General features: G+C 40.2%; 1 protein-coding gene across 10 annotated transcripts in view; it reads right to left on the bottom strand.

Annotated features, from left to right (window-relative positions):
- LOC132862616 (utrophin-like) overlaps window positions 1–15,000 on the bottom strand; it is a 181,667-nt gene that overhangs the window by 15,092 nt on the left and 151,575 nt on the right. For 8 of the 10 annotated variants that reach the window (XM_060894710.1, XM_060894718.1, XM_060894712.1 and 5 more), the window contains 4 exons: window positions 13,413–13,579; window positions 10,073–10,184; window positions 7,874–8,010; window positions 24–62 (listed from right to left, as the gene is read on the bottom strand). In XM_060894710.1, coding sequence (XP_060750693.1) covers window positions 24–62; window positions 7,874–8,010; window positions 10,073–10,184; window positions 13,413–13,579 — 455 coding nt within the window. Of the gene's footprint in view, window positions 1–23; window positions 63–7,869; window positions 8,011–10,072; window positions 10,185–13,412; window positions 13,580–15,000 lie in introns of those variants that run through there. The other 2 variants (XM_060894716.1, XM_060894720.1) reach the window with 2 other exon arrangements.

Here is a 15,000-nt window from a genome sequence, read left to right as displayed (position 1 = left end):
GGTAATCTGGTGTATATACTCACTCATACTGCTCGGGACACATGCTGATCAGAGTGACCGGGCTGCAAGAGAAACACAAAGGACGAGGGGAGGGGAGAAGGATGAGAGGAAAAGAGGACAAGAGGACAGAATCTTTAGGGTCAAAGGTCACACAAGGCGAGGTCAGATCCACAACGCAAGGAACGGCGGCGACTCCAGAACGCACATGTCGGGATCGTAGAAGAAGAAAGGTCAAAAATATCGCGATCATGAAGCTGTATAACGAATAATAACCATCTCAGAAGCTATAAAACTTAATAAAGGGAACAAACCGCATCAGGTTGTGATGCTAAGAGAAAAATATTTATATTTATAACACTGTGATTTTTACACATGTTAAAACACGAGCCCCACTGCTAACTGTTCTCTCTCACTAATGTGATAAGACAAAACTATTATTTGTTGCAAATGAGCAGAATCTTTTTCAGAAATTGTCGAAAAATATAAACAGCGCCACCTGCAGTACCGGAGAACTCGCATGCGACAGCCAGTAGGGAATCGTGTGGTGTTTTATCTTTGCCTAAACATGCAGTGTTCTGTTGCTGGTAATAACTGGTAATAACATAGTACATAATAACATAACATAGCTATGGTAATAACAATAGCTATAACTGTAACACCGCCTCAGAAAAATAACAAAGCAAAACAATCGTTTGGTTAAAAAAAAAAAAAAAAAACTTTCCTCTTTCCCCAAATCTAATAAGATGAGACATTTTATTTTATTTTTTTTTTAAATCTGCACTAAAGCCACCAGGCTAAAATAGCTAACAAGTAAGCTAGCTGTTTTGCTAACACGTCACATTCATCTCAAACCAGGTCGAGTTGTTTATTTCATACAGAAACAAATTGTTCATCATACAGAACTTTTTCATTAGACTCTTACTTTATGAATCTTTCATTTAAAATCCTTTAAAAATGAATGTGGCAACGTTTTAAACAGCAGCATCCATCTTCATCCCTTGAATCACTTTTAGCTGTTAGCTTTTTTCAAACCTGAAACAGTTCATACGAAGAAATAAATTTCACTGTATTCATAAATCGTCCTCGGTTGCGACACATTGTCGATGCTTCTCCATTTAGCTCATTGCTAACGTAAAATGACGTTTCCTTCGTACGTAGTCTCAATCTACCAACATATCTGAGAGAATTGTTGACGCTCCCGGTTACTTTGTCTTGTTGCCATGGTAACTGTGCTTTAAATTGTTTCTAAATCACTACGTCTGGTGTTAGAATGGCTAAATCTCCTAAATCGTTAGCTTCTGTCGTAAGCTATTTTCACATCCTGGTTTTTCGGACTCATCAGAGCGATCACGGTCATGAATTCCTGTGTCAGGAGCGTAATAACCTCACGCCTCTCTTCACACCCCGCTCATTCTCCAGGCTCTGTTATTGTAATTATCTATAATCAGCTCAGAGCAGAAATGAAGCTGCTTTCCACCTGAGCGATTAAAGCTCCGCTGCACCCACGTGCGCTCAGAAACACATGCTCTCGCACGATCTCTGACATGTGACTAAACTACCTTTCTGAAAAGAAAAAAAAAACAAAAAACCACCACACACAAAATATTAAACCTCATCTGCTGTGAAATGAGCCGAAAGCTTTGAACACAGACGAATTATTTGATCATTTTGGACAAGTTTTATACCAGAGATAAAATGTTTAATTGGCCAATAAAGCCTCTGAGCTTAAACCTGAACGCATCCCTTGCTCTATTTTTGAGTTTTTTTCATTAAAAAAAACATGAATTCGCGGGTGGATAAACGTGCCTTCAGCACGTGAATACATTTCTCAGCAGGACGACCGAGTTTGTGTCTTACTTCTTACTTCTTATTGAGTCTGGAAAAAAAAAGTAAAAGTCTGTTCTTTTTACTACAGTGTTGTTAAATTGATTTAGTTTCTATAACAACTTTACTTCTGTGTTTGGGTTTTAGAAAGGAGTCAGCAGAGTCCTCCGCTTATCCGAACTATTCTCGAGTCACGGGGAGCCTGTGCCTATCTCAGGCGTCAACGGGCATCAAGGCAGGATACACCCTGGACGGAGTGCCAACCCATCGCAGGGCACACACACACACTCATTCACTCACACAATCACACACTACGGACAATTTTCCAGAGATGCCAATCAACCTACCATGCATGTCTTTGGACCGGGGGAGGAAACCGGAGTACCCGGAGGAAACCCCCGAGGCACGGGGAGAACATGCAAACACCACACACACAAGGCGGAGGTGGGAATCGAACCCCCAACCCTGGAGGTGTGAGGCGAACGTGCTAACCACTACGACACCGTGCCCCCATTTCATAACTTATTTAATTTAAAGTAAACTAAAAATTTGCATTAGGAAATGTTTTCCTTAACATTTGGCCTAAATTGGTTCACAAAGCTCTGTCCCCTGGATCTGGTGTCCCGTAGAGACTAGTGTCAATAAAATTACTTCCTTAACTCCGATCCCACACAAAAGTTCCTGGTTTTTCCGTACAGCTTTTCTTACTTTACACCAAAGCGATAACACATTGTTTTTTCATAACGTTCCTTCATAGTTATCTGTACAACCCAGGAATAAACAATCGACTATCACAGCTATAAATAAATAAAAAGTAGGATTTCTTTCTCATTTCTTACTAACGAGTAGAAAATGACCTCCAGAAAAAAAAACATTCCAGAATAATTCTCAGAACAGTAAAAGTTTCTTAGCTGTGTAGTGAATAAATCATAACCAGGACGTTAGTATTAACACAAAAACGAAAAGTCGTGCATATTGTAGTTCTAATGCCACTTCATTTTCAGGGTTTTTTTAGGTTGACAACTTTTTTTAATAGTCCACCACATTAAGCAGACTAGAAGATTTTCTCTTCTCAGAACCAAATGGTGCAGAACCCTAAGTGCCGTTTCAACGGGTGCCAGGTTAATGAGGTCCCGATGAGCATATGGCCGGATTAACCGGCGCTCCTCTAACGTCTGAGGTGAATGTGTTTTTGTTCTTCCAGAGCTGGAATATCCCCTGAGGACATCTGAGACTTGCTGGGAGACGTGCCGAGCGTGCGCGAGTGTGTTTTTAAATCCACAACAACAAGCCACATAGACATTGACTTCTCCGTTTGAGGCTGCCCTGTCTTTGAAAAAGGCTTCATTACACAGCTCAATGCGGCACTGGCTCACTGCGATGTGAGCTGATGTGATCTGCCTAAATTTACCCGCCTGTCCTTCCACTCAGCTCGGCGCCTGTCATCCGTGGCTGAGAGCAAGCGGCAGCCGGCTGCAGTCTCCGCACTCCACATCACTTAGACCCGTTAGAAAGTCAGGGTCATTTCTTACGTTGCACTCCTGCAAATTTGGATTTTTATAGATCTCCATCACTGGCCTGTTCAGTGCTAGGAACATTTTATAGGGTGCACCATGTGGAACTAGCGGTAATTTGAGCCAGGAAAAGACCTCCAGCGTGATCCTAGAGACTGAACAAACTTCTAACCTGCCTCTGAATTTGTTTATTAGAGTTTCTTAAGAGACGAATGAGGTCGCTGAGGTTCATTCGAACAAAGGCTTGAACTGACGTGTTAAAGCTAACAGCAAGCAGCGTGAATTTTTCAGTTTGTAAAATATTACTATAGCGTTAATATTTAAATCTGTGAAGTCCTCAAGCGTCTCTGAACCGTATAGCTCCTCGACACCTCTTTTACCTTATAGGGGAAATAAATTACAGCGGTACTGCACTACCGACTGAAGGGTCATGAGTTTAAATCCCAGACATCCCAGCTCTTAAACTTATAATTCACTCTGTTTCAAGCGTCCTTCGTAAAAAAAAAAAAAACATGTCCTGATATCTCCTGCTTTTTCAGGACAGGTTTCGAGGTCGAAATATAGAAGGAAACAACATTGTGTTTGCATGGTATGAAAGATACAGACAGATTTTATTGGCTGGCTCGAGCTTGTTGATGCTGTCAGGACTGGTTCCAGCACGCCTTGTTAAAGCTCCCTGTACATATACACAGAGAGGACAAGCAGACACACTGGACTGATTTGCTTCTTGGATTTCTCTTTCTCTCTCTCACTGTATTTAAACCTGCAAACTCAGTCACACTCTTTCTCCATGTATATTAACGATGCCTTACTGTTTTAAGGAAAATCCCACATTTCTGATTTCTCTTTACCCCTCAAAGGAATCAATTAGCAAAGACAAGTTGTTTGTCTTTCATCACCTTTCTTATGCTTGCAACTGGAGCTATAAGTCTTCTGTAGCTGAGTAATAAAACTCTTTCAGACTTAAAATCTTTTACCCAGAATCATTTTTTTCATGTGTTTCAACTCGAGTTCGTCAAATCGCCTCGATTGATTCTGCACACTTTCCTAAATGTTGAAAACCTGAACCTGAACCTTGCACATATACAAGTATTTTATTACATTTTATATCCAAGTACTTAAACAAACATGTTCTTTATTATAACAAAGACTCATACTTTTTTTTATCCGTTTATATTTACACTAACTAGTTTAACTATCGAAAGACAAAAGTTGTTGTTCCGTAACAAAGCGCTAACAAATTGTTCTGTAACAAAGCGCTAACAAATTGTTCCGTAACAAAGCGCTAACAAATTGTTCTGTAACAAAGCGCTAACAAATTGTTCTGTAACAAAGGAAGTTGTTCCGTAACAAAGCGCTAACAAATTATTCCGTAACAAAGCGCTAACAAATTGTTCTGTAACAAAGCGCTAACAAATTGTTCTGTAACAAAGCGCTAACAAATTGTTCCGTAACAAAGGAAGTTGTTCCGTAACAAAGCGCTAACAAATTGTTCCATAACAAAGCGCTAACAAATTGTTCCGTAACAAAGCGCTAAAAAATGTTCCGTAACAAAGAGCTAACAAATTGTTCCGTAACAAAGGGCTAACAAATTGTTCCGTAACAAAGCGCTAACAAAGTGTTCCGTAATAAAGCGCTAAAAATTGTTCCGTAACAAAGCGCTAACAAATTGTTCTGTAACAAAGCGCTAACAAATTGTTCTGTAACAAAGCGCTAACAAATTGTTCCGTAACAAAGGAAGTTGTTCCGTAACAAAGCGCTAACAAATTGTTCCATAACAAAGCTCTAACAAATTGTTCTGTAACAAAGCGCTAACAAATTGTTCTGTAACAAAGGAAGTTGTTCTGTAAAAAAGCGCTAAAAAATTGTTCTGTAACAAAGAGCTAACAAATTGTTCCGTAACAAAGGGTTGTTCCGTAACAAAGCGCTAACAAATTGTTCCGTAACAAAGGAAGTTGTTCCGTAACAAAGCGCTAACAAATTGTTCCGTAACAAAGCGCTAACAAATTGTTCTGTAACAAAGCGCTAACAAATTGTTCTGTAACAAAGCGCTAACAAATTGTTCCGTAACCAAGCGCTAACAAATTGTTCCGTAACAAAGGAAGTTGTTCCGTAAAAAAGGAAGTTGTTCTGTAACAAAGCGCTAACAAAGCGCTAACAAATTGTTCCGTAACAAAGCGCTAACAAATTGTTCTGTAACAAAGCGCTAACAAATTGTTCTGTAACAAAGCGCTAACAAATTGTTCCGTAACAAAGGAAGTTGTTCCGTAACAAATCGCTAACAAATTGTTCCATAACAAAGCGCTAACAAATTGTTCTGTAACAAAAAAAGTTGTTCTGTAAAAAAGCGCTAACAAATTGTTCTGTAACAAAGAGCTAACAAATTGTTCCGTAACAAAGGGTTGTTCTGTAACAAAGCGCTAACAAATTGTTCCGTAACAAAGGGTTGTTCTGTAACAAAGCGCTAACAAATTGTTCCGTAACAAAGCGCTAACAAATTGTTCCGTAACAAAGCGCTAACAAATTGTTCTGTAACAAAGCGCTACCACGAATCTAACGTCTCTTTTACAGAAAACGTCCCCGTATCAACGAGTACACAAATTTAATAACCACATATGTGGAACAATGATAACGGATTAATATAAACACTGTGATTTGTTATTGGGGAAAATGAATCGTGCCCTTCGGACTGATCGAAACGGAGGATTACGGTATATTGAAACAATCTCAGCAGCTATGTTTGTGTGGAGGAGTGAAGGAGTGGAGGAAGGCGAGAGAATAACGATAAGCAAGATGAATCCTGTCTGCTACGACTCGCTGTGTGGTAGAGTTATTTGCGTAAAGCTGTGTCTGGGTCTGTACGGTTTAATCCGTATCAGCAAGGTCACTTCCTGCTGTAGGTTTGACAGACAGAGAGAATGCTCTCTCGCTCTCTCTCTCTCTCTGTGGGAGTGTTATCCTCTCATCTGTCTGTTATTTGTCACTGTAAAACACACAGTGATGGTGTATTTGCAGCAGGGCATCTGAGCTACGATGACATTTCTCTCTGCAGGAGGAAGGACGTCGTACATATTTTAAACTAAACAGAAGAACGGATGTGTATATTTTTGCCACCGAACAAAGCATCAAAAAAAAATTTGAACCAAAAAAGTGTTACCAGAACTTTTTTTTTTAAGTCTGATATTTTTACCTGTTAACCTGCTGATCAGGGGCAGAGCCAGGAGAATTGTAGGAGGGGCTAGCAGCACTGTTAGATTCTAATTGGTTACACTTACATTTATCTTCCTATTTACTTAATGTTTTATGTATTTATCATTTAGAGTTTTTAATAATAAAAGTTTCCAGCCTAGGGGTCACGGTGGCTTAGTGGTTAGCACGTTCGCCTCACACCTCCAGGGTTGGGGGTTCGATTCCCACCTCCACCTTGTGTGTGTGGAGTTTGCATGTTCTCCCCGTGCCTTGGGGGTTTCCTCCGGGTACTCCGGTTTCCTCCCCCGGTCCAAAGACATGCATGGTAGGTTGATTGGCATCTCTGGAAAATTGTCCGTAGTGTGTGATTGTGTGAGTGAATGAGAGTGTGTGTGTGTGCCCTGTGATGGGTTGGCACTCCGTCCAGGGTGTATCCTGCCTTGATGCCCGATGACGCCTGAGATCCCCGTGACCCGAGGTAGTTCGGATAAGCGGTTGAAAATGAGTGAGAGTGAGTTTCCAGCCTTCCCGAGTTTATAGTGTCCCTAAAACCAGCAAGTTTCATTTCGTGACAGAAAATTGAGCCTGTATTTGCACACGAAACCTTTTGATCAATAATTCACAACCTTCACAATTCGCACAAGATGGTGGAAAACTCCTCAAAATTTCCATTTCGATTTCCACAGACTCCTGCTTGCAACACGACTTTTATACAGTGGCCGTCTTTCAGACACCTAATCTCCATCCTGCGTCCTGCTGATTACTTTATTCAGAAGTACTGAAAAGGCAGCAGGTGAATAATGGTTTACGGAACCAGGCTTTGTGTGTGTGACAGATAATAAACAACGAGAATGCGACTGAAGGCCATAAATCATACAAAGCGGAGAGGCCACCTTACGGAAGAGACTAATCAGGCGCATCTTAAACACCATTACGGTGAGTTATACACTGTTCTGACAGCACGGATAAATCCTACGCAAACACACACACACACACACACACAAATTATCGCTAAGACGGATCATACAAGTGTCTAGACAGAGAAGCGAAAACACAAAGACGGTTTGTTTTACGCAAAAATGAAATCCAGAGTAACGAGTAAAGAGTGACTTTATAAGAGTGCTTTATAACACCAAGGTGTCACTGATTATTTTACTGTAAATGCCAAGGGTTTTGTTCTTCACACCTTTTCAGGTACAGGTTTACGGGGACCACAGAGCCACATTCAGCACTGGGGCTGTAACCTTGTTTTGTAAATAGTTTTTGATGTTTTTATTATTGTTGGCTCAGGTGTTTGGAAGAAGTGTTGCGATTGTAGGGGTGTGCGGTGTGAGGTGAGGACTCACGTCTCTATGTTGTCCCCCTCCAGGACAGTTTGCACGGGCAGGTAGCCGAGGCGAGGGTGCTTGGCGAAGTACTTCTTCGAGCGGAACTTGTTCTTAAGCACTTTGGTGAAGTCGCGCATGTCCTCGCCTGAGGTGGTCTGCATCAAAAAGATCATCAGTCGTGATAACAGAACAAAAAAAAACAAAACAATTAAATAACAAATAAAACAAGCAAAAAAAAAAAAAAAACATAAAAATTCATTTAAAATACACAATAAAAATTAAATTCAATTAAAATAAAAGAAATACAAAAGAACCCCAGAAAAAAAACTGGGATAAAAAAATAAACAGAACGTCATTTAAGCTGACAAACATATCAGTAAAAAGACAAACGTCTGTAAATAAATACAGAAACAAAGGGAAAAAACAACAACTACAAGAAAAGACAGTATAAAGACAAATGAACAAACAAACTAAATGGAAAAAAAAAATAAAAAAAATAAAAAAACTGCAAACCGAACACATTATTGAACGAGTCTGCAATGGCCTCAGGACCCTTTGAATAAATAAAGCAGCACCTGTTAATATGGATTATTAGCTAGTCTGAACAGCTGACGTGTTGCTAGCTAAGCAGGTGCGTTAGCCGAGTTCCTGTCAGCGCTCTCCTGGTCTCTCGCTAAAACGGAGCTCAATAAGTCAAAAGGTTTACAGCTCTATTTACTCCTGCAGTCACACCCAAACACTGGAGTGAGAAAGAAGAGCAAATATCCATCTGTTCCTCCTTCCACCACACACTCCTCCGCTTCTGCTGCAAACAACACAGAGAAAGAAACACCAAAACCCCCAACGCTTCCGCACACACGAACCCCAACAGCTCCACACATCACACCTGAACCCCAACGTCATTACGAGTCCAAACCCTACGTTACACACAAATGCAAGTACCGAATGAAAAAACTTGTCCGTTTTCTCAAGTAATAAAAAAGCCAATATCTCGGAGATGAAAGAGCAATATCTGCGAAATGAAAAAGCAGTGCGATAATAATAATATGGCCACAGCAGGAACCCGCGGAGCTCGGCCACTTTCCTATCGATCCGAGCGTGGAACCATGACCGTCTCTTTCATCAGCAGGAACGTGAACTTTAAATGTGTTTTGTGTACAAGTGTCATAACAAATGAGTTCGCGGAGCTCAAATAAACATGTCATGTCGCTCCTACAGGTGACAAGGTCACGTCGAGGCTTGCACTCGTTTATCCAACGGCGCTGTGCTGAATTCTCAATTCTGATTGGTCAGAAGAATAAGAGTGAAGTAAATCACCAAATTCAACATCCTCCAGACGTTTAAGAGTCGAGTTCAAGACAGAAAACAAACCATTAAATCGTTTTTCAAGGCCAAGTGTTTGTTTCAGCTGCTCGTTCATACAGAGCACAAGATAAGAATGCTTTCTAGAAGGAAAGCATGACTCCCTTTACTTTGTACCTTTCGAACAAAAACTCGGTCAAGATTTTCAGAAAGCTCAATGGCCAAAACAGGCAAACTTTAACACAAATCAGGTCAAGACACCTCCGAGCCAACAGAGTCGATCTCGGCCTAGAATCCGATCTATCATACACAAAAATGGTCATTTTTGACTTGTAAAGATTACATCTTTATGTCCAAACATTCTTGGAAGAAAAAAAAAAAACACTGTGACATCCGTCATGTTAAGGTCCAAAATCGGATTTGTGTCACTGGTACCGTAAAGATTTCTCACACCGATCAGTTCAAAAAACTCGTGCTAGCCGTCAGCTCCGAACATAACTCGGGCACAAACGCATGAAGCAGTCAGGCACAGAATAACAACATATCTTCATTCCCCACATCTTGCACGCCTCATGTAGCGAGCGCTAGGCAGGGATTCAAAACGCAACAATTACGCTTGGACAGAGTCAATATCCATCACCCTCACAGCTGCGGGAAATCGACACTACATTACAGCCGGGTGCTAATAGCACGCCGCTAACAACACGAGCGACGCTACACGATTTCCACCTTCCCTCTAAAACCACTTATTTTTCACGATAAAAAAAAGAAGAAGAAAAAAATAGAAATAATATGGATGCTGAAAGGACCCCAGGGAGCCACTGGAGGTTGGGCAGAAGGTGTTTCTAGTTCCGTAACTTGGCTCGATTAATTCTTCGTCTTTTAAAGTTAACTTAGTAAAAGTGTGAGACTCACCGGGGTGCAGTACTCCACCATGGGGTAGTTCAGCTTGTGTCCTTTCGCTGTGCGGCCGGAGAAAAAGCAACTCTGACAAACGTCGTAGTTAAAGTGCTTTAAACTGCGATACCTGTATAAGAGGAGAGAGACAGAGAGAGAGAGAGACAGAGAGAGAGAGAGAGAGAGAGAGAGAGAGAGACAGAGAGAGACAGAGACAAAAAGAGTGAGAGAGAGAGAGACAGAGACAGAGAGAGAGAGAGAGAGAGAGAGACAAAAAGAGCGAGAGAGAGACAGAGACAGAAAGAGCAAGAGAATGAGAGAGAGACAGAGACAGAGAGAGAGAGAGACAGAGAGAGAGAGAGAGAGAGAGACAGAGAGAGAGAGAGACAAAAAGAGTTAGAGAGAGACAGAGACAAAAAGAGTGAGAGAGAGAGAGAGAGAGAGAGAGAGAGAGACAGAGACAAAAAGAGTGAGAGAGAGAGAGACAGAAAGAGCAAGAGAATGAGAGAGAGAGAGAGAGAGAGAGAGACAAAAAGAGAGAAAGAGAGACAGAGACAGAAAGAGAGCGAGAGAGAGAAAGAGAGAGAGAGAGAGAGAGAGAGAGAGAGAGAGAGAGAGAGAGAGAGAGAGAGAGAGAGAGAGATTCTCTTATTATCTTTAATTGTTTTACTCTCTAGATTTCTCAAATCTGATTGGTCAGAATGTGCTGATTAATTTTCTATTAGAACAATTCTGACTTTAAGGCAAACAACAGGTTCTGTTTTCTCATCATTCATTTATGGAAGGAGTCCGTTTCAGTTTCAGCACTGAGTATTCTGACATCTTCAGGACAGAGACGTTTATGTTTTTTAGAGTTTACAGAGAGAGAGATTATCAGAGACAAATCAAAGTGACGGCCAGGTCGAACAAAGTCTAGTCGACAACTTACGATAAACCTATTGTGGATATTAATGTGTTCTTTGTAGCTAGCTAGGCGTTACTACAGAAACCATGACGATCAGAGGTGAATATTAATCAGACACACCTCAAAATTATATATAGAGTTTTGTTTCTGTTGATTTTTTCTCTCATCCAGTCTTTTTGATGAGTTGATGAGATAACTACCTGAACATTTTCCTACGCAAATCTTTTCCATAACAACATACACATTGGACTCTCTGTACAATCTAAACCTAATCACAAAAACTGCGCTAATTATCAAAGCTAAACGTGCATTTCTCAAGCTACGTCTAGCTTCTTTATATAGCTGATATAACAAATAAAAGAACGAATATAAGGAAATGAAAGGAAAATGTTTTGAACCTTTTGTTTATTATTACATCATTATGTAGCTAAGACAAATGTTAGCAAGATATTTACAAACTCTAACAGTAAGAATAATGGTGTTTAAGCAGCCTGTGTTAGCTACTCCAAATTAATTTGCTAGTTTTAAACAATAGCCAGGCTCGGATTGACAAAAATAAATGAATAAATATGTATAAATATGTTGCAAAGTTTTGGAGCAAAATTTGTTCCTTAGAAAAAATTTTGGCCTTTTTGTTTTCAAGTTATAAAGTTTGACTAACTTATAAAGTCGCTGTCGGGCAGAATCCTCGTATCTCCAAAACCGTTATTTGTCAGGAAATTAAAAAAAACGCCGTACCTTATCTGCAGTGCAAAGGGTTTAGTCTGCGTTGCAGTGGATTGTCTTGCGCTAAATTCCTGTCCTCAGACGAGCACCAGAACTAGCGGGGGTCAAGATTTTTTTTTCTTTGAGCCCAGTGTTTTGAAGACATTTACCTCAGAAGACGTGTTGATTCGTTGCGACTCTTCTTGAGGAGAAATATGCCGTGAAGCTCTCCCACGGAGTGAGGAAGAGGTGGACAGTTGAAGTGTCCAATGGAGTTATGAGATTTGCGCTCAAGCTATTTAAGACTTTAGATTGGTTAATAACTTGTAAAAATAACAGACCCACGTGGGGACTGACCAATAGTATCGATATGTGAAAAAATATGAAATTGACCAAATTTGGACATTCGAAATTTGGAGGTTTCCGCCCGACAGCGACGACATGCTAGAAATAATGGAAGATTTGTAAATAATGACCATGTTAAAGCCCTGCTGGTGCATCCAGCTGCTGGTTCCTAAACATTTGAGTCTCCAAACTGCTCAGTCATGGTTCTGGCTCTGATCTTTAGTGTTTTGCGGCACAGACTCTAACATTAATGTGAGTGCTGGAGCCCACGGTGAGATTCAGCTCTCAGACTAACAGACAGTCAGTCAGTCAGACAGAAAGCTGCACCTTACGCTGCCCTTTCCATTTGCCCCAGGAAACACACTGTATGTGGGTGTGAGACAGAACCTGTCAGCATCTGTCTAGACACCGCTGAGCGCTCCAAGCCCCGGGATAGACCATGTAAATTTTTAAAACATCTTTTATGACTTCAAACTTTAGTTTGAAACTAGGATATGTGGTGAAATATATCTATATAGATAATAAATAAATAATTATAACATTATATATATATATATATATATATATATATATATATATATATATATATATATATATATATATATATATATATAAAATTATAAAATTATATATATATATATATATATATATATATATATATATTACATATATATAAAATACATCAGATATAATCATAAAAGATCAGGTATAATACTTTTAAAAAAGCAAGCTCAACGCTTGAGCTGACGCTTGAATATAATGTCTACAAAATGTGTACTTTTTTATTTCATTTTTATATATATATTTTAATATTTAACGTTACAATTGTAATTTGTCATATTTTTATTTTTTACATTTTTATTCAGATATTTATTTTCCTCTGTTTACCTTTTACCGTCATTTTAAAATGTCAATTTTAAAGATTCTAATTAACGTTAGACCAGCTACTTTGATTTATTTATTTATTTATTTTTAAACAATTTTGAACTATAAACTAACATTTTTTTTAAAACGGAGGATTTTGAATAAATTGATAATGATATTGATTATTATATTGTCATATCACATAGCTTAACCTTAAACTGAGCACTGTGTAGGCGTGGCCTCATATTCTAATGACCACGCTTGATTGACATCTCTCTGACAGCAACCAAATTAAAGAGGAAATAACATGATATGGTATGCAGGAGTATCGGGACAGTTTGTTGGTGTGTGGGGGGGCGAGTGACATCAGTCCTTGTGATTGGTGACGGAAAGATTCGATCATAATTAGACCCGCCCACATGACGTTAAAAAATATAAATGATAAAAAAAGCAGTTAACAATGTGCTCTTTAGTCTAATACACAATCCTGAGAATGTATAGTGGGAAAATGTGTGTGTGTATGTGTGTGTGTGTACATACCTGAAGCCTACAATCGGACACTCTTTACAGATGTTACACTTGGCCTGATGTTTCGCCGTCTCTGCAGCCGCCACTCTGTGCAGCACAGGAAGCCACACCATGGACTGAGGCTCCAACCTCATCCAGTCCACAAAATGGCTCGGCTCCAGCTCCACCTTATTGGTCACCTGAGGAAGAAGAGGAGGAAGAGGAGGTGAACCCAGGCAAGGTGGTGTATTCCAGTCAGAAATCATGAGCAGATAAACTTCATTAAAAGAACAAAATCCCAACCAAAAGTCCTTAATTAGTTATTACTGTTCAATGTAATATTCTCGTTTCTATGGAAACAACATAACTAGCAATGTATATAGATGTAAAGTCTTAGAATAAAGTGTTGCTGTACCAAAAAAACAATCTTGGATATGTTAAAGCTTTCCATAATGATACATCCGTCCCACATTTATGGAAGGAGTCTCCGGTTTTAGAGCGTTGTAACATTTTTTTGGGGAAATAATCTGATGACGTCACACCTCCCAGGACTACTGAGCAAAAAATATTCCGAGTCACGCGTCACATCACAAGCAGAACGATGGCTTTAATATCTCAAACGGAGTTCATGAGGGTCCATGTAAACATCCTCATTAATAAACGAGTGCAAACAACTGACGAAACACCGGCGTCGATGTTTTGCACAGAAATCTATGACGGTCGCCATGGAGACGGACAACCGGAACAATCAGGAAGCGAGGAGGTCATTAGTTAGTGTTATCCAGAATGAAGGCATCAGCAGGAGGTAGATAAAAGTCAGCAGGTGAATAGAAAAACACAGATGTGTACAAACACACACACACACACACACACACACACATACAAAATGAGCATATGCACCTGAGGTAGGTGTATGGTTGTGACTATTGCAGCCTCAAAGTCAACAAGAGGGAAAACAGAGAAAACGAGAGAGAGAGACAGAGAGAGAGAGACAGACAGACAGAGAGAGAGGGAGAGAGAGAGACAGAGAGGGGGGGGGGAGAGGGTGAAAGAGAGAGACAGAGAGAGAGGGAGAGAGAGAGAGAGAGAGAGAGAGAGAGAGAGAGACAGACAGAGAGAGAGGGAGTGAGAGAGACGGAGAGAGATGGGGGAGAGAGAGAGGGTGAAAGAGAGAGACAGAGAGAGAGGGAGAGAGAGAGAGAGAGAGAGAGAGAGAGAGAGAGAGAGAGAGAGAGAGAGAGAGAGAGAGAGAGAGAGAGAGAGAGAGAGAGAAAGAGGGAGAAACAGAGAGAGAAAGAGGGAGAAAGAGAGAGAGAGGGAGAGAGAGAGAGAGAAAGCGGGAGAAAGAGAAAGAGTGAGAGAGAGAGAGAGAGAAATGTGAGAAAAAATTCAGAAAAGGAGGGAAAAGACACAGGTGTAAAATTGTATTTTTTGTCCTCACCCTACTGCGAATAAGAGAAATAATTCTAAATGTATGTTTTGGGTATTTCAGCAGTTCCTCTAGAGAAATGGGCGGAGTTTGACCCTGCAGCCGAAACGCCCTGTAACCAATCAGACACAGTTTTAAAGGTCTCCTCTTTCCAAAGTCCTTCAGCCTGGAAAGCGATCAACCTCCAGCACC

Source organism: Tachysurus vachellii, chromosome 19 (assembly GCF_030014155.1).
Source record: "Tachysurus vachellii isolate PV-2020 chromosome 19, HZAU_Pvac_v1, whole genome shotgun sequence".
NCBI classification, from domain to species: domain Eukaryota; kingdom Metazoa; phylum Chordata; class Actinopteri; order Siluriformes; family Bagridae; genus Tachysurus; species Tachysurus vachellii.
The sequence above is the reverse complement of the archived record's forward strand: the minus strand, read 5'-3'. Positions and strand labels throughout refer to the sequence as shown.